The sequence below is a fragment of the Nycticebus coucang genome, chromosome 9 (assembly GCF_027406575.1).
Source record: "Nycticebus coucang isolate mNycCou1 chromosome 9, mNycCou1.pri, whole genome shotgun sequence".
NCBI lineage: Eukaryota > Metazoa > Chordata > Mammalia > Primates > Lorisidae > Nycticebus > Nycticebus coucang.
Window position 1 is genome coordinate 87,233,406 of NC_069788.1, and position 19,142 is coordinate 87,252,547.

Consider the following 19,142-nt stretch of genomic DNA (forward strand, 5'->3'; position numbering starts at 1 on the left):
GGAAAACTCTTGAAGGAATCGACCTGGGTGAATATTTTATGAGGAGGACTCCCCAGGCAATTGAAGCAGTATCAAAAATACACTACTGGGACCTGATCAAACTAAAAAGCTTCTGCACAGCCAAGAACATAATAAGTAAGGCAGACAGCCCTCAGAATGGGAGAAAATATTTGCAGGTTATACCTCCGATAAAGGTTTAATAACCAGAATCCACAGAGAACTCAAACGTATTGGTAAGAAAAGAACACGTGATCCCATCTCAGGGTGGGCCAGGGACTTGAAGAGAAACTTCTCTAAAGAAGACAGGCGCATGATCTACAGACACATGAAAAAAACTCATCATCCTTAATCAAAACTACTTTGAGATATCACCTAACCCCAGTAAGAGTAGCCCACATAACAAAATCCCAAAACCAGAGATGTTGGTGTGGATGTGGAGAAAAGGGCACACTTCTACACTGCTGGTGGGAATGCACACTAATACGTTCCTTCTGGAAGGATGTTTGGAGAATACTTAAAGACCTAAAAATAGACCTGCTATTCGATCCTATAATTCCTTTGCTAGGTTTATACCCAGAAGACCAAAAGTCACAATATAACAAAGACATCTGTACCAGAATGTTTATTGCAGCCCAATTCATAATTGCTAAGTCATGGAAGAAGCCCAAGTGCCCATCGACCCACGAATGGACTAGCAAATTGTGGTACATATATACCATGGAATATTATGCAGCCTTAAAGAAAGATGGAGACTTTACCTCTTTCACGTTTACATGGATGGACCTGGAACATATTCTTCTTAGCAAAGTATCTCAGGAATGGAAGAGAAAGTATCCAATGTACTCAGCCCTACTATGAAGCTAAATTATAGCTTTCACATGAAGGCTATAACCCAACTATAGCACAAGACTATGAGGAAAGGGTCAAGGAAGGGGAAGGGAGCGGGGAGGTTAGGGTGTATGGAGGGTAATGGGTGGGGCCACACCTATGGTGCATCTTAGAATGGGTACAGGCAAAACTTACTAACGGTAGAATACAAATGTCTACATACAATAACAAAGAAAATGCCATGAAGGCTACGTTGAACAGTTTGATGAGAATATTTCAGATTGTATATGAAACCAGCACATTGTACCCCTTTACTGCACTAATGTACACAGCTATGATTTAACAATTAAAAAAAAAAAAAATCCCAGCCAGGGTACTACTATATCCAGGTGAGTGTAGGACCCTCTAAACGACTCTATACCACCAACCAATATAAAGCAGTGACAAGCCAACTCTGCCAAATTCCTAACCAACAGAATTCACTGAACATAATAAAATAGAGATTGTTTTAACCTAAGTTTAGAGTGGTGTAATCAATAATCAACACTAGTTCATTATGCAATAATCAATAACCAAAGCTAATATATGATGCAAAAACAAATAACCAGAACTATAGATCTATTAAAAAAAAAAAAATACATGCAACATGAATGAATCACAGACACAGCACTGAGTAAAAAAAAAGTCTGGCAAAAAAAGAGTATATAGGCTTGGTGCCTATAGCTCAAGCAGCTAAGGCACCAGCCACATACATCAGAGCTGGCAGGTTCGAATCCAGCACAGGCCTGCCAAACAACAATGACAAGTATAACTAAAAACTAGCCGGGCGCTGTGACAGGCGCCTATAGTCCCAGCTACTCGGGAAGCTGAGGCAAGAGAACCACTGAAGCAAGGAGTTGGAGGTTGCTGTGAGCTGTGACGCCAGGGCACTCTACCCAGGGAGATAGCTTGAGGCTCTGTCTCAAAAAAAAGAGTATATAAAGAATATATATGATACTATTCCATATACATTTGAGTCCAAAGCCAGGAGAAACTAATCTATAGTTACATAAATCAGAATAGTTGGTTACCTTGAGTAGGAGTCATTACTGGAAACAGGCACAACAAAGGTTTTAGGAACGCCAGAATAGTAGTGATGTATTAGTCTGGATGGTGGTTATTACAGCACGTTTACTTTGTAGAAAAAAAACATTACGCTTGATGCTTAAGACGTGTACATGCACATTTTTATAATACTTAAAAAACTGTTTTTTAAATCAGTAGAGCTTGGTAACCCAATAGATCCAAGAACATTACGGGAAAATGAAGGATTGCCTACGGAACAATAAAACCACGGGCAAATAAAAACAGGAGCAGAAAGCAGCAAATATGTCCCATTCACACTTGCATTCAAGTATCTACCATAGTACTTAACAGTTATTCTAGTTTACAAGACACTCCTCTCTCTCATTTTTATCCTGCCTCTTGCACCACCGTTTTTTTTTTAAAAGAGACAGTCTCACTTTATCACCTTAGGTAGAGTACCGTGGCATCACAGCTCACAGCAACCTCCCAATTCCTGTTTCTTGCCTCAGCCTCCCGAGTAGCTGGGACTACAGACACCCAACACAACACCTGGCTATTTTTTGTTGAAGTTTGGCCGGGGCCACATTTGAACCCACCACCCTGGGTATAAGGGGCCAGCGCCCTACCCACTAAGCCACAGGCACCACCCCCACCACCTTTTCTTGGTCTCCTCCATTGCTTCCTTTCTGCCCAGCTGCCTCTTAATATTGGTAGCCAGACTTCCATCCTCAATCATCTTTTTAATCATGTATGCTCATACTTCTTTCTCTTATAGTTCCAACTTAAGTTGATAGCATTAACACATACTTGTTCTTTAAAGTTAGGATGGCATCAACACATACTTATTTATTTTTTTTTTTTTTTGTCAAGACAGGGTTCTACCCTATACCCTGAGCTGACTGCAATGACGTCGTAGCTCACTGCAACCTCAGACTCGAGCTATGAGCATCCTGCTGCCTCAGGCTCTGAAGCCGCTGGAATTACAGGTGCTCACTGAAGCACCCAGTTGGGTTCTTCCATTTTTTTCATGAATCAGGGTCTCACTCTCACTCAGACAAGCCTGAGCTCAAGCAATCCTCCCGCCTCAGTCTCCCACAGTGCTGGGATTACAGGCATGAGCCACCATGCCAGGCTAAGCTAGGAACTTCCAACTAAGCCAAGAACAGGATTCCAAAATACAGCAGAACCTCTATACTTGACCACTTCCTTACATTGACCTAATTTTCATAGACTGGACATGCACCACATGTACATATCAGTACAGTAAGCCTAGTTTCTTATGGTGACCACTTCTGTGTATTGACTGGTTTGTTACAGTGCCATTGGTGAACAACTTAAAAGAGATTCTACTGTATCTGGAAAAGTTGCAGTTAGTCAAATCCAATAAACAGAAATTTAATGGGATACACACAAGCTCCCATGGTTGAACCACCAAGACTAATGCATAAGAAAAGGATGAAAAGATAGGGCTTAGGTGAATCTAGGGATTTAATTCAACTCTGGGCTCCTGTATGGTGTGGTCATCAAAAGGATATAGCTAATATTAATAAAAATACAGTATTTAGAAGAAGGAAAATAACATCTTCTATACTAACAGAAGAAAACTGCTATATCTAGAACAAGGGATATAACTCAAAGACCATGCCTGGAGTACTACATTTAATTCTAAACACTACAATTTAAAAATGTGTTTTTTTTTTTAAAACCCTTTTAAAAAAGGAAAGCTCCAGTGTGATGAACTGACACAAAACCATGCCATATGCATGTATAAGGAATAGCTAATGAAATGGAGATGCTTCAACTCAAAAAGATTGAGATTACTTGATCAGACTGTCTTCATTTGAAAAAGATGTTATGTGTAGACAAGATTCAGCTTGTTCTACATGTCTCCAAAAGAATAGAAGTTATAAGAAAGAAGACTTCCAGTCAATGCAAGAAACAACTCTGTAATAGTCAATACTTTAATAAGAACAAGATAGGATGTCTCTAGAGCAGTGGTTTTCAACCAGAGGATTTTGTCCTCCTAGGCAGGGATGCTGCTAAACATCCTGTATAATGAAGAGAACAACAAAGAATGACTCATCTAAAATGTCAATGGTGCCTAGCATGGTGGCTCGCACTGTAATCCCAGCATGGTAGAGGCCCAGGAGGGTAGATCACTTGAGCTCAGGAGTTCAAGACTATCCTGAGCAAAAGCAAGACACCGTTTCTACTAAAAATACAGAAAAACTAGCCAGGCATCATGGCGGGTGCCTGTAGTCCCAGCTACTGGGAAGCTGAGGCAAGAGGATTACCTGAGCCCAACAGATTGAAGTTGCTATGAGCTATGATGATGCCACGGCACTCTAGCCAGGGTGACAGAGTGAGACTCGGTCTCAAATAAACAGAATGCCAATAGTCCCATGGTTGAGAAATTCTGAGACAGTGAATTACCTGTTATTAGAGACATTCATTATAGGCCAGACCATGTGATAATATCCAATAAATAATTTTTAAGAATAGTGAGAAATGAATTAAGATTTTGTTTCAACTCTCCAGAGAAAAATACCTCTCAAAGTGATGATGACAAACATATAGTAAAGACTTACTGTGGGCCAGATATTATACCAAATGATTTGTGTACACATTTCAGTTAATTCTCACAACAACCCTATGAAAGAGGTATTATTTCACCTTGACTCAAGTGCTCTAGTGTCGTATACTCAGTCAACAGTTGAACTCAGATGTACCAGACTTCAATTAAATACATCACTCTCCAAAGCATGACTGTTAAGTGATTTTCAAAGCTTTTGTACTCTAGAAAACAAATGAAGAAACACATATTCCAAAAGTATCAGGACAATGTCTGAACAGGTTTGTCCTCAATGCAAACCTAGTTGGCTAGGAGAAAGAGGAAAGGATTATTTGAAGTAATTCTTTGATGAAGGAGAGAACAATTATCCTGATTGTCCCCAATTGCCTACTTCTGTAAGAGCCAAGAAGCTCTTATATACCCATGGAATCTCAGTCAGAAGCTGGGATTAATGATGACATCCCTTTATCCATAGGCGTGAAAGCTCAGGATGGACAGACGTTTGAACATCCCCAACTGGGAATCCTGCCCTTAACAAATACACTAGATGCAGATACATGGTTTCTTGGCTGCCTATACTCAGGCCCATCTGTCAGGATGGCAATGTGCCTGCTCACATGTTGGTCAAACTGTCACTAGGGCATAGGTGCCAAGCAATGATAGTTTTAAATGGGCAGCTTGCATAGCACTATAAGACCTTGCTCTTCTGCAGAAAAAAGAAAACATTCTCTGTGATAATAATGAAGGGCTGCCACCACAAGTGAAATACTCTTGGTCAATCTCAACATTTCAACAGAAAAAAGATCTAGACTAGTAGAAAATAATCAGACTAAGGAAGTTAAACAAAAAAAGTACTTTGAAGACAAGTAAGTTGTTGCATAAAAGCTTTTCACACTGCCAATCTTTCATGGTAACCTCTTAACACAGTGAAATCCTTTGCTTGACAAATAATAACAGACTTATTTTAAAAAATGGAATGATACACTTTTTATGTTCTAAATAAAAGAGTAGAAATGCATTGATTTCTAGTAATTTGTCTTGCACTATACAGGTTATTTTTGTTGGCTGGTTATTTTAAAAATGACAGAAGTCTCACCTATATCCAAAATAATCTTTTAAATGCACAAAGGAAAGCAGAAATCAAATAAGAATCCCACAGATGAACATGGGGAAAAAGTGTAACTTACATGAAGAAAGAGACCAAGAACTGAAGTGAGTGCTAAGAAAGCAGAACCTGAGTGTTTTCAATCATGAATTTAAAAATTAGGACTCGAGAAGAGAACCATAGATTTGTTACTTGTCTATAAACAAAATGTTCCTAGAACTATATTTAGGTTCTAATTCTGTCCTTAAAGATCTTCTAGAATACTGGGATGAAGCATCTAATGTCTTTACTGTCTGAAAATTCTTCCCTAAAACTAAAACCCTAATGCTACAATTTGAGTCATTTGTTCTTACTCAGTTCTCAGGGATTGTGAAGAATACCTGGTCATCATCATTCTCTGCACAGTTCTTCAGACACAAGTATTAGGACATTCTGATTAAATAACCTGAGTCTCCTCTTTGCCATGATAATAAACCTACTTCCATTAACTTTTCCTCACTGGATTGATTCATCAACATTTTTTTTTTTTTTTGAGACAGAGTCTCACTATGTCACCCTGGGTAGAGTGCTGTGGTGTCACACCTCATAGCAACCTCAAATTCTTGGGCTTAAGAGATTCTCTTGCCTCAGTCTCCCAAGTAGCAGGGACTATAGGCACCTGTCACAACGCCCAGCTATTTTTTGGTTGTAGTTGTCATTGTTGTTTGGCAGGCCCAGGCTGGATTCAAACCCACCAGCTCCAGTGTGTGTGACTGGCACCCTAGCTGCTGAGCTACAGGCACCGAGCCTATCAACTCTTTGTGTCTTTATCATTTCAGTAGCTCAATTCTTGGGCCATTCCAGCCTGATAAGAAACGTCACCTAAGCTCAGTTTGGTATAATCCTAGCACTCTGGGAGCCCAAGACCAGTGTATCACTTGAGCTCAGGAGTTTGAGACCAGCCTGAGCAAGAACAAGACCCCGTCTCTAATAAAAATAGAAAAATTAGCCAAGTGTTATAATGGACACCTGTAGTCCCAGCTACCACATGTATAATATAAAAGTTGCATGAATATGAATGAGTTTGAGTCCAGAAGTCTCAGTATCCATCACTGAGAATAATGGTAAAAGTTTGAAATCTATCATTACACTTATAGAAAATACTAGGAATTTATAACATTTGAAGTATCACCATTGTTTAGCTTTCTGATAGACATTTGTAAGACAAAGCATTTAGTCAAGTTACAGGTCATCATTCTATCCTGTTCTTCCTACCAACATATCATTGCCATACATGGCCCTAAAATGACTTCTCTTAACTAATATTTATATCCTATCATTTTTCTGATCAAGGATATATACCTTTCTAGTAACCCAGTGAAACCGGTCATAATCTCTTCAATCTGGCCTGCAGGTTCAATGAATCAACTGTCCTTCCTTACTTCCTTCCATCCCTTCACTTGCATGACTCTCCAAAACAACCATATCATTTTCTAGGACATTATCCCTGTTGATACTATTTTATTAAATGTTTTCACACTTTTTTCAAGCCTTGTCACACATCCATAAATATATACTTAATTGCTCATTTCTTTCTGTCTGTTTTAGCACTCAATTTACCGTGTATGGCCAACTAATTTTTTATAAAGATTAAAAATATATATATTCAATAGAATAGTCAACAAACCGTTTTGGAACCGTTTTCAACAAACGGTTTTGGAACAACTGGACATCCACAGACAAACAGAAAAGAAAAAAGAATCAAGAACACCAATTATGTGCAAAAATGAACCCAAAGTGGATCACAGATCTAAATGTAAGACTTAAATAAAGAACAAACTTCTGACCTTGAGTTAGAGCACTGAGATGTGCATGACACCAAAAATACAATCCATACATCCAGAAGTTGGTCTTCATCAAAATTAACAACTTTAGTGCTATAAAGAGAATGAAAAGACCAGCCAGAGACAGATACAATATATTTACAAATCATATATTTGGCTAAGAACTCGTATGCAGGACATATAAAGAACACTCTACATATAACAATAAGAAAACAAGCAATCTAATCACAAAATGAGCAAACAACTTGAAAAGACAAATCACAAAAAAGAGATGAATGGTAAATAAGCACGTGAAAAGATTAGCCATTATGGAAAGATTAACCATTAGGGAAATGCAAATTAAAGCCATGATGAGATATCACTACACACAAAACATAACCAAGACCAAATAGTGATGATTTGATATTGGTTTCAAAGGAAACTAAATCTCACATGTATAACAGTCCTCATCTATCTGTGGGTGATATGCTCCCAAACCCTCAGTAGATGCCTGAACCATACATAGCACCAAACCCTATACAATGTTTTTTTCCTATACATACTACCTATAAAATTTAATTTATAAATTAGGCAAAACAAGAGATTAACAAGAACTAAAAATAAAACAGAATTATAAAAATATGCCAGGAGTATTACTCTTATGCTGTGGGGCCACTATCAAGTTGGGTGACTTGAACACAAGTATGCAAATACTGGACAGTTGATGTCATAATCAAGGGCTACTAAGGGACTAATTGGCCAGTCGTATATAGAGTGCGAATACACTAGACTACTGGTTCTCAACCTTCCTAATGGCTGCGACCCTTTAATATAGTTCCTTATGTTGTGGTGACCCTCAACTGTATTAAAGGGGCGCGGCATTAGGAAGGTTGAGAACCACTGCACTAGACAAAGCAATGATTCAATCCTACCTGGGACAGAGAGTCAGCATGAGATTTCATCATGCTACTCAGAATAATACACAATTTTAAATTTATGAATTGTTTATTTCTGGAATTTTTCATTTACTATTTTCTGACAATTGTTGACCAGGGTAACTGAAACTGTGGAAAGCAAAACCTAAGATATGGGGGAACTACAACTGCGATAAGACTGTAAAATGGTATAGTTATGCTGAAAAAGTTTGGCAGTTTCTTAAGTTAAACACACACTTACCATATGACTCAACAGTTGAACTCCTGGAAGTTTATTCTAGAAAAATGAGAACTTATATTCACACAAAAGCTTGTACATAACTGTTCATAGCAGCAGTATTTGCTGAAATGGACAAGCAGAGTAAAATTAATAATACAAAAATAGGAAACTGACATTAATACAGTATTAGTAATTAAACTACTTACTAAAATTTAATTTTACATCCTTTTGTGTATATATACATAATTCTATGACACTGTGCACCAACTCATGTAACCATCACCATAATCAGGACACATAACAGTCCTATCATACCAAAGAAACTCAGCCCTAACCCCAGCAAAACAGCTCTTATTTTCTTTGTCTATAATTTTGTCATTTCAAGAATGTCATTTCAAGGAATCGTACTGAGGGACTCTACCTAACAAATTCAAATATTTTGACTTCGTTGTTTGTACCCTCACATTAACCTGAAATTAAAAAATAAATTTTTTAAAAAAGGAATCATACAATCACATAACCTTTTGAGATTGGCTTTTTTCACTCAATACAATGTCCTTAAGCTCCATCCATGTGACTGCATGTACTAAATGGTTTGTTTCTTTTTGTTGATGGTGTTCCATTCCACGGCTGTCCCAAATCTTATGTGTGACCATTCACCCACTGAAGTCACACTGAAAGAGATATGGATTATTTCTGATTTGGGGCTATTGTTAATAAAACTGAGTGTTTTCTGTACAGGTTTTTGTGTGAACACAAGTTTTTATTTTTTTTTTAGAATAAATGCCCACGAGGGCAATTGCTAGTGAAAGGACCAAGCTAACTCCATTTTGTCTCACAACCTTCACTGACCCCACTTTGACCACAGCCTTCAATTTGCAGCTGCATACCAAAGGTGATAGGCAACCTGCTTCTTCCCCCACCCCCAGCTCCAGTATGTCTGCCCCAAGCGATACGGCACACACCCTCCCACCCTCGGCCCCAGTAGTAGTAAATCCTTCCCCAGGCTAATCAGCCCAGATCAAACATTGTCCAGTTCCCTAAGCCCCAATCCTCCCCTCCCTTTTTCCTTTCTGTATCTTTAAAACTGCTCTTCCCTCTGCGGTGGGGGCTTCTCTGCTCTCCTGCTGTGTCAGGAACGGAGAAGCCCAAGCCCGAGCTTGTAAATAAACTACCTCTTGCTTTTGCATCCGACTTGGTCTTCGGGTGATTTATGAGGGGTACCCCGCGACCTAGGCACAACATTTGGGGGCTCATCCAGGATTTGCCCCCCAAAATCACTGAGAACCCACTCCAGAGGTGAGTGCATGTGTGCCGGCATTGTCTATTTGTCTTGTCCTATTCTGTGTTGGCTTTATTAAGTCTACAGTTGGGACGTGGAACCCCTGACAGAGTAGGCGAGGAAACACCCCATGGATGGCAGACTGGGACGTGGAACCCCCAGTCCCTGGTCAAGAAGACCAGGTGATTCCTCTGGTTGAGAGACAAGGCGGGTCGCGACCGCTGGGTGAAGTTACACCATTGTCTCATTTTCAATTTTGCCTGGAAACCCACAAGGGCAGGCTCTTGCTTTCTGGAAGTATCTTATGTGCTATTTGTTTTGTGTGGGTCTTGTAATATTTAGAGGGAGACATGGGACAGACGCAGACGACACCCCTTTCCCTAAGTTTGGCTCATTTCCAGGATTTCAAAGACAAAGCCCAAAAGTACAGTTTCAACGTGTCTAGAAATAAACTTGTGACTCTTTGCAGAAATGAATGGCCGGCATTACATGCTGGATGGCCACCTGCTGGCACTTTTCATCTCCCCATTATCTTTCAGGTCAAAGATATAGTCTACTGATCTGGGACCGGGCACCCGGATCAAATCCCGTATATAACTGCTTGGCAGGACCTTGTGAAGAACCTGCCATCATGGTTAAAACCTTTTTTTCCCTGCCAGACAAAGAAGTGGCCAAGCTCCTAGCCTTGAAGGAGAAAAAGGAGAAGTCTCCTGAACCCACTGCCCCCTTCCCCAGTCCTCCAAGGAGGAACCGATCCAGAAGTGTTTTTTCCCCCTCCTTATCAACCCTCACCTCAAGGGGTACCTGTCCCTCCAAGTCCACCGGGCAACGAGGCCACTCCAGCCCCAGGTCCACGGAGTAATCTCCAGAGCCCACCCCACACCCGCCATAGAGTCCTGCGTGATCTGGCGGCAGACTCCACCGTGCTGCCCCTTCGCGCAGTGGGTCCTCTGATTGAGCAAACCCCCCAATCAAGAATATCACTATTGGCCCTTTGCCACAAGTGATCTTTATAACTGGAAGATGCAGAATCCTAAATTCTCTGAAAAACCTACTGCTTTAATTGACCTCGTAGACTCAATTCTTTTTACTCATCAGCCCACTTGGGATGATTGTCAGCAGCTCTTACAGGTCCTTTTCAAGAACCGCATCCTGGCTAAGGCCAGGAAGGCCGTTGAGGGTCTGGATGGGAACCCCACTACCAATCAGGCTCTCATAGATGCAACCTTCCCCCTCACGCGTCCCAAGTGGAATTTTAATATGGGAACAGGTCAGGTGAGCCAGACTCTAATAAGGGGTCTCTGTAAAGTGGCTAGAAAGCCGACTAATTTGGCCAAGGTAGGTAATGTGCAGCAGGAAAAGACAGAAACCCCCCCCCCCCGCAGCTTTCTTAGAAAGAATCATGGAGGCATTCCACATGCACACTCCCCTAGATCCTGAAGCTGTAGAGAATAGAGCAGCAGTTGTCATGTTCTTCGTTAACCAGTCAGCTCCAGACATTAAACGTAAGTTGCAGAGAATAGATAGACTGGGAGAGAAGTTGCTAAAAAAAAAGTCTATAACAACCAGGAGACCCCCGAGGAAAAGCAAACAAAGGCAGCTAGAAGATAGACACAGGAATTGACCAGGATTCTCCTAGCCTCCACAGCCGCGACTCCAGACAAAAAAGAAAGGCGACTGCGCCGACTAATTTGGCCAAGGTAGGTAATGTGCAGCAGGAAAAGACAGAACCCCCCCGCAGTTTTCTTAGAAAGAATCATGGAGGCATTCCGCATGCACAGGAGGAGGAGGTAAGGAGGGCTCCCCAGGCAGGGAAGACTCCTCCTCCAGAAGGACCAGTGTGCCTATTGTAAGGAACGTGGACACTGGGCCTGTGAGTTCCCCAAGAAACAGACCCCCAGACCTTCATGGCCCCCTCAGTGCCAGTCTTGGAGCTAAGCGGGCTCGAAGGATAGGGAGGTCAGGGCTCATCACCCCTCCCCAAGCCCCAGGTAACTCTCAGAGTGAAGGGGACCCCAATAAATTTCCTAGTGGATACCGGGGCCCAGCACTCGGTCCTGACCCAGGACCCTAGGTTGAATATCAAGTGTATGTTTAACTTCCTGAGAAATGCCACTTAATTTCCAGAGTGGTTTCACCATTTTACAGTCCCATCAGCAACATACAAGAGGTAATACAAATTTTAAAGTTGTGATCTCTAAAATATTTTCTACAAATCTTTAAAAACCAACAAGACTAAACAGCTTAAATGTTAAAATGTAAACTTAGTTTTTTAAGATGAATTTTAAATCTTGTTTTTCCTGATTCCCAAATGACAGACTTCTTTCCTTACCACCTTTAGTCAGGGACCCTTAAACTACAGGGGCTTGAAACGCAAGAGTTTACCTATAGCAAATTTTCTTCTGTCTCTGCCACCCCTGGGGCAGGAAAACCAGCCCTTCCTTTTCTTCCTCTACTTTGCCTATTCAATGTGAAGCTGACAAGGATGAAGACTTTTACAATGATCCACATCCACTTACTGAATAGCAAATATATTTTCTCTTCTTTATGATTTTCTTAATAATATTTTTTTCTACTTTGAGACTATGGTATATAATACCTATAACATACAAAATACACGTATGTATTAACTCTTTACATTTTCAGTAAGACTTCAAGGTCAGTACTAGGCCATTAACAGTTAAGCTTTTGGGGAGTCAAAAATTAACATGTAGATTACCCATTGTGTGCAAAGTCGGGGCTCCTAACCTCCAAATTGTTCAAGGGTCAACCATAATTACATATAATCTGTATGGTGGTAGTTGTTGACACATTCTATAGTAAATTGCCATAAACGAGGAAAAAGGCAACTTTGAAGCCTAGAGTTGATAGTAAAAGTCTACTTCTGCATCTTCCTGACAGTCTAATAATGACTTAAAGGTATAGGCTCAGTGACTATCGCTCAAGGGGCTAAGGTGCCAGCCACATACCCCAGAGCAGGTGGGTTTGAATCCAGCCCAGGCCTGCCAAACAACAATGATAATTACAACCCAAAAATAGCCAGGCGTTTTGGCAGGCACCTGTAGACCCAGCTACTTGGGAGGCTGAAGCAAGAGAATTGCTTACGCCCAGGAGTTGAAGGTTGCTGTGAGCTGTAATGCCACAGCGCTCTACCCAGGGCTACCCAGGGCAATAGCTTAAGGCTCTGTCTCAAAAAAAAAAAAAAAAACTGACTTAAAGGTATACCAGCACTAGGCGGTGCCTGTGGCTCAGTGAGTAGCCCCATATACCCAAGGTGGCGGGTTCGAACCAGCCCCCGGCCACACTGCAACAAAAAATAGCCGGGCTTTGTGGCGGGTGCCTATAGTCCCAGCTGTTTGGGAGCCTGAGGCAAAAGAATTGCCTGGGCCCAATAGTTGGAGGTTGCTGTGAACTGTGATGCCACAGCGCTCTACCAAGGGCAACAGAGTAAGACTCTGTGTCTCAAAAAAAAAAAAAAAAAAAAGGTATACCAGCACTTTCTAACATTTAGCTTTACAAATTGCAATCACAATGCATTAATACAGAGTACCATCCAATGGCTGTTACTTGGTAAAACAACTTAAGAAAAACCAATTAACCTGAAATAAAGCTGTAATTAGCTATATGCCTAACTTCATGTTTGTTTGTTTTTTTAATTTTAAATATAATTGACAATTTGGGAAATAATGCAATCTCTTCTGGGTTCTTTAAACAGGTACCTTAAGTCTAGAGCAGTCATACATAGAGCTGCCTACATGCAAACAACAGCTAGACAGCCAGTTAACAAAGAAAATAAAATAAATACACAGAGGGAATTATAAGGCCTCAAAAAGAGTGGAACGGTGCTGTCCTTGCTCCTAATGACTTACAGGTCTTGCTTTTAGTCCCTTGCCAACCAACTACAAGGGTACCAAAAAAATGCATTCACATTTTAAGAGATGTTATCTATGTATTACTTTTCAAAGTTGAATTGGATTATGGTAGCAATGTGTAGTATGACATGCGCTCAAAAGATGGTGTTCGTTAATCAAGTGAATGATAGCATCACCATGCAACATGCATGAATATGATAACTTTTTCTCTTTAAATTTGTATACAGTTTTTGGCACCCTCCGTATACTGCAAATGAACTCTATTAAAAAACACATATGCAGCCAGGCACAATGGCTCACACCTGTAATCCTAGTACTCTGGAATGTTGAAGCGGGTGGATTGCCTGAGTTCAGGAGTTTAGAGCCCAGCCTGAGCAAGAATGAGACTCCATCTCTACTAAAATAAATAAACAAACAAACAAACTAGCCAGGTGCAATGGTGCACACCTATAGTCCCAGCTACTGGGGAGGTTGAGGCAAGAGGATTGCTCAAGCCCAAGAGTTTGAGGTTGCTATGAGCTATGATGCGCTGGCACTCTACCTATAATGACAGAATGAGAGTCTGTCTCAAAAAAAAAAAAAAAAAAAAAAAGAAACATATCCATTATTGGCATGATATTTGTCAAAGAAATATGACAAAACATTCCCAAATCTCAAAGTATCTTGCAATTCAATTATATGGCTCCTAACTAGCATATCTCCCCACTTAATAAATATGACTTATTGATAAACATTTTAGTATGCACATGTTAATATTCACCCTAAATATTAGTTTGAACAGTATATACCTTAATTTTCAAATCCTAGAGTGCTGGTTGCCATCCTATGGGCAAAACCATACAGAGATAGGAGTTACTGCAAAGAATCATCAAAATCTCCTACTTAACCTAAAGACTAAATAATGATTCACAAACATATTTTGCCAAATTGAAAATATACTGTAGCTAATAAAATTCTTAATAAATTTGTTGAAGAATGTTAGTAAAAGTAGTTATTAGTATATATGGATGAATATTAAAAATCTAACTCCTAATGTGGGGACCGAGGCACACCTTATACCTCTCTAGACTCTCTAGAGAGCTTTTCTATATTATTATTATTTTTTTTTTTTTATTGTTGGGGATTCATTGAGGGTACAATAAGCCAGGTTACACTGATTGCAATTGTTAGGTAAAGTCCCTCTTGCAATCATGTCTTGACCCCATAAAGTGTGACACACACCAAGGCCCCATCCCCTCCCTCCTTCCCTCTTTCTGCTTCCCCCCCCATAACCATAATTGTCATTAATTGTCCTCATATCAAAATTGAGTACATAGGATTCATGCTTCTCCATTCTTGTGATGCTTTACTAAGAGCTTTTCTATATTATTAATAAAGTGATACCTGTATGTCATCCAGAACAAGAGTAGTAGGATGTTCTTGAATTTGAGAGCAATGATTTAAGATAGCACTGGGAGAGATGGAGCAGGAATAATCAGGAAAGTGCATGAGATTAAATCAAAACAACTTCATAATGCTGCATGCTTAAATACTATTCAGGACCCAAAGCGGGTAAGGGGAATGGGGGGGAACGGTTAAGGGCCACACACAGCCTTCTTTGCTTCTTTATAATTTCAAAGTAGGAACATATTCATAGGAACTTTGGTCAATAGAGCCAAACATATCCCAGAGTACAAGCACATCTTGGATATATAGCGTATAGCTTAGTGTTTTCTTAGGATTCTATCACCTTTTGAAATTAATCTAGCATCCTTATTATGACTCTACATTTTATCTTTAATACTGCAGTTTTTCAAATGTGTCCTACACATTTATTGACTTATGTGCTAGATGCCAGATAAAGTCGACAAGAATGACCTATATTAATTTAAAACAAAGAAAACTTGTTTCAAAAAAACAGTACAATAACAGAAACTGACTTTGCACCTCGCACAATTCCTGGCAAATAAGAGGCACATCATCTGTAGTGAATAAATCAGTCCATTTCTTCTCAATCCAAAAAACAGCCCAGGCGAGTATGTGAAATATCCTACAGTCAGAAAAATAGTCTCCAGGGCGGTGCCTGTGGCTCAGTGAGTAGGGCACCGGCCCCATATGCCGAGGGTGTCAGGTTCAAACCCAGCCCCGGCCAAACTGCAACAAAAAAATAGCCGGGCATTGTGGCGGGCGCCTGTAGTCCCAGCTGCTCGGGAGGCTGAGGCAAGAGAATCGTGTAAGCCCAAGAGTTAGAGGTTGCTGTGAGCCTTGTGACACCATGGCACTCTACCCCAGGGCGGTACAGTGAGACTCTGTCTCTACAAAAAAAAAAAAGAAAAATAGTCTCCAGTCCTATTCAGTTACCAATCCATTCTCAGAAGCCATCAAGACCAATTTTCATGAAAGCCTCACTCACACACACAAAGCAACAGCATTTAATTCCCATTAGGCTCAATGCCTGATATATAAATATATGAGCATTTGTACATTTGCATAAATTCAGGAGTCATCCTTCATTTGACATAAGGTAAATTTCAAAGCTTTGCTTCATTTCCAAATAAGTTTTATTTTTCAAATAAAAAATATTTTTAAAGTTTTATTTTTCATATCAAAATCCTATTCATAGTAATATATTTAATTTTATTAGGGATGTTTTGGGGGGAAAAAACAGCTGTCAAAATTAAAATCTTGATTTTCCAGACATCTGGAACATTCACTTATATATTTATTATTACTTCACATTAGTTCTCAAATTTTTTAAGAAGCTGGCCTATTTCCTTAAGAAATTTAATTTTAGGGTCTGTCAACATTTTGAATGCATTACTGTTATTTTTAAAATATACACTTGGATACTGGAATAAAACTTAGCATAAGCTTTCCATATAACCATTTCCTGGGCACTTACTAACTTACTATATGCCAGGCTCTATGCTTAACACATTAACTCCATTATCTCATTTGTTTAACAAATATCTTCTCATAATTTTTGCAGCACTGAACATAACAAGAAGCAACTGCACTATAAAACTGATATTTGTACTGGATACCCACACTAAATTGACAGTAATGCCTAACACAAGTTTATTGTTACTAAATTCAAGTTGTTGTTACTGTATTAACACAAAATCTGATCAGCAATGTTGAGATGCACAGAGAATACCATCTGTGGTAGCCTCAATAGAGAAAGCTATTGTTCAGTGACTACTTAAGTTACATTCCCTTCTACAGGAAGCAGATTAACATCATCTTATCTACCCAGAAATTTAATTCCAATGACTACATGCCACGTTAAACAACACCAATGTAACCTGCACAAAATGACTATATAAAGAACTCCTGCTTCCGTCTGAAATTGCTTTAAAATTGTAGATTAAATTCTCCCCCAAAGTATCAGGTTAAGCATGTGATAAAAATAAAGGTGTCTTTTTATGAACTCTTGAAAAGAAATGCTGCCTTACATTTTTTCTATTGAATTCCAGACTCAACAGATGGGCAATTCAAGTAAAAAATAATAATAATAATTAGTGAGGCTCTTCGAACAGTTCTCTAAAACCACCACCCTTTTAAAAGCAAAACTGGTATTTCCAATTTGTTTCAAGAAAGGGAGATGGAGGTAGGAAAGGAAGAGACTCACCATATAAAGAAAAACAAAAATGAGTAACTTCAAAGAAAAGACGTTAGAAAAGGGGGTGGCTTCACAGGAACCAGTCTCTGTCGCTCTCATCTTGGAGAGACTCTGATGCTGTTTATCAAAAACTTTTAAATCACCTAGAAGAGTTTTGAGACTGGAACCAAAAACTATTTCAACGGTAGAAAAAGCTACGTGTTGCCCTTGAATGCACCTATCAGCTAGGGAAAGAACAGAGGAACTGGCAAAAGAGGGATAAGAAAGCCCTCGTAAAAACCGAAATCCCTTTGTAAAAATCGACTGTGGCTCTACCGCCTCGAATCAGGCGCCAAAGTACAAGCTCTAGGAGCCTGACCGCGACATAACAAGTAATTAAGGGGCAGTCTCCAGGTCCCCGGGCCTGGACTGCTATCCTCAGAGGGAGTAGGCTCCTTAAGGCAAAAGTCACTTCCCCTGAGACGCCCTCCCTGGTCACCTAAGCTAACCCCCACTACTATGACCCACCAATGTCTGTTTTCTTTTTAATAAAGGTTTTCGGTGTCCACAAAGTATTGTATTTGAGTATGCTGTGTTTCCCTCCTGGAATATAAGCTCCGTGGCGACAGAGGGGCTCGTCTGTCCTGTTCACCCTCAGCATAGGGCTGACACACAGACCGGGATTTCTCCGACCAGGCCCCGAGTGCGGAGAAGGTGATGCAAACCTGAGCGCGCTACGACGCTCGCCCAGAACATGGAACTAGAAGCTGGGGAGCCAGCCTGGCCCTCTAAGGGACAGCGGGAAGGAGTGGGCGCCGACACAGGCTGAAGCGAGGCGGTAGACCGCGGCCCCGCGGAGCAGTGGAGCTCCGCAGCGCCTCTCGCAGCCCTGGCGCGCGCAGGCCGCCCCAGATCACTGCCGTCCGGAAGCCCAGCGCCGGCTCCGGTCCCCGGCCATCCGCCTCCGCATCCCCAGCTTTGCGAGCGAGCTCTCAGGCCGCGCCGCCGGCAGCATCCCTACCACAAACCGCAGGCCGGTCGCCTTCTGCCCAGTACGAACTTCCCGCCGCAGGCTCCGACTAGCAACTCCGCAGCGGCGCCGGCCCCTTCACACCCGGCAGTACGGAACCTCCCCATTGGCTCGGAGCGACGCGGAGAGGCGGGGCGCGCAGGAGAGCTGTGAGGCGGTATGGGGCGGGGCCCACGCCTGCACCACAGCCTCCCCAAGAATGCCGGGAGCTGTAGTCCGACGCTCTCGCGGCATCCTGGGAAGTGAAGTCTTTTGGCGGCAAAGAGAGGACCCAGTTCTTGTGCCCGCGAGGACTTCTGGGAAATGTGGTTTACTGCCTCTGATTCCATCCTTCTGATCAAATACTGTATTACCAGTGTTCGGAGCAGCTTCACTTACTGAATGTGTTGACAAAGGGTTGCGTGCAAAGGAAGCCCTATGTTCCCCTTGGCTGTGTCCCCTGCATACTTGAACATCGTGTAGTTTTTTGCCCACCACCCCGGAGTGCTAATCCCACTGCAGTCTGGCCTGGCTAGCAACAGTCCCCACTCCTAGCTCTTCTACTTTATAGCTGCTTTGCAACCTAAAGGAAGTTACTTAACCTTTTTTTGAGACGGAGTCTCACTATGTCGCCCTTGGTAGAATGCTGTTACATCACCACTCACAACAACCTCAAACTCTTGGGCTTAAGCGATTCTCTTGCCTCAGTCTCCCAGGTACCTGGGACTACAGGTGCCTGCCACAACGCCCAGCTGTTTTTTGTTGCATAGCTGACCCAGCTGGGTTCGAACCCACCAGCCTTGGTGTATGTGGCCGACACCCCACCCACTGAGCTATGGGCGCTGCCCACCTTTTAAGAGTCTCTGTTTCCT

General features: G+C 41.3%; 1 protein-coding gene across 5 annotated transcripts in view; it reads right to left on the reverse strand.

Annotated features, from left to right (window-relative positions):
* VRK1 (VRK serine/threonine kinase 1) overlaps window positions 1-18,362 on the reverse strand; it is a 119,267-nt gene extending 100,905 nt beyond the window's left edge. Inside the window, exons 1-2 of one of the 5 annotated variants that reach the window (XM_053602865.1) lie at window positions 18,283-18,362; window positions 8,549-8,650 (exon numbers count right to left, since the gene is read on the reverse strand). Coding sequence is in view for 4 of the 5 variants with exons in the window: in XM_053602863.1 (XP_053458838.1) it covers window positions 17,987-18,017 (31 nt within the window). In the remaining variant the exon portion in view is untranslated. The other 4 variants (XM_053602863.1, XM_053602867.1, XM_053602866.1 and 1 more) reach the window with 4 other exon arrangements.
* Window positions 18,363-19,142: the final 780 nt, after the last annotated feature.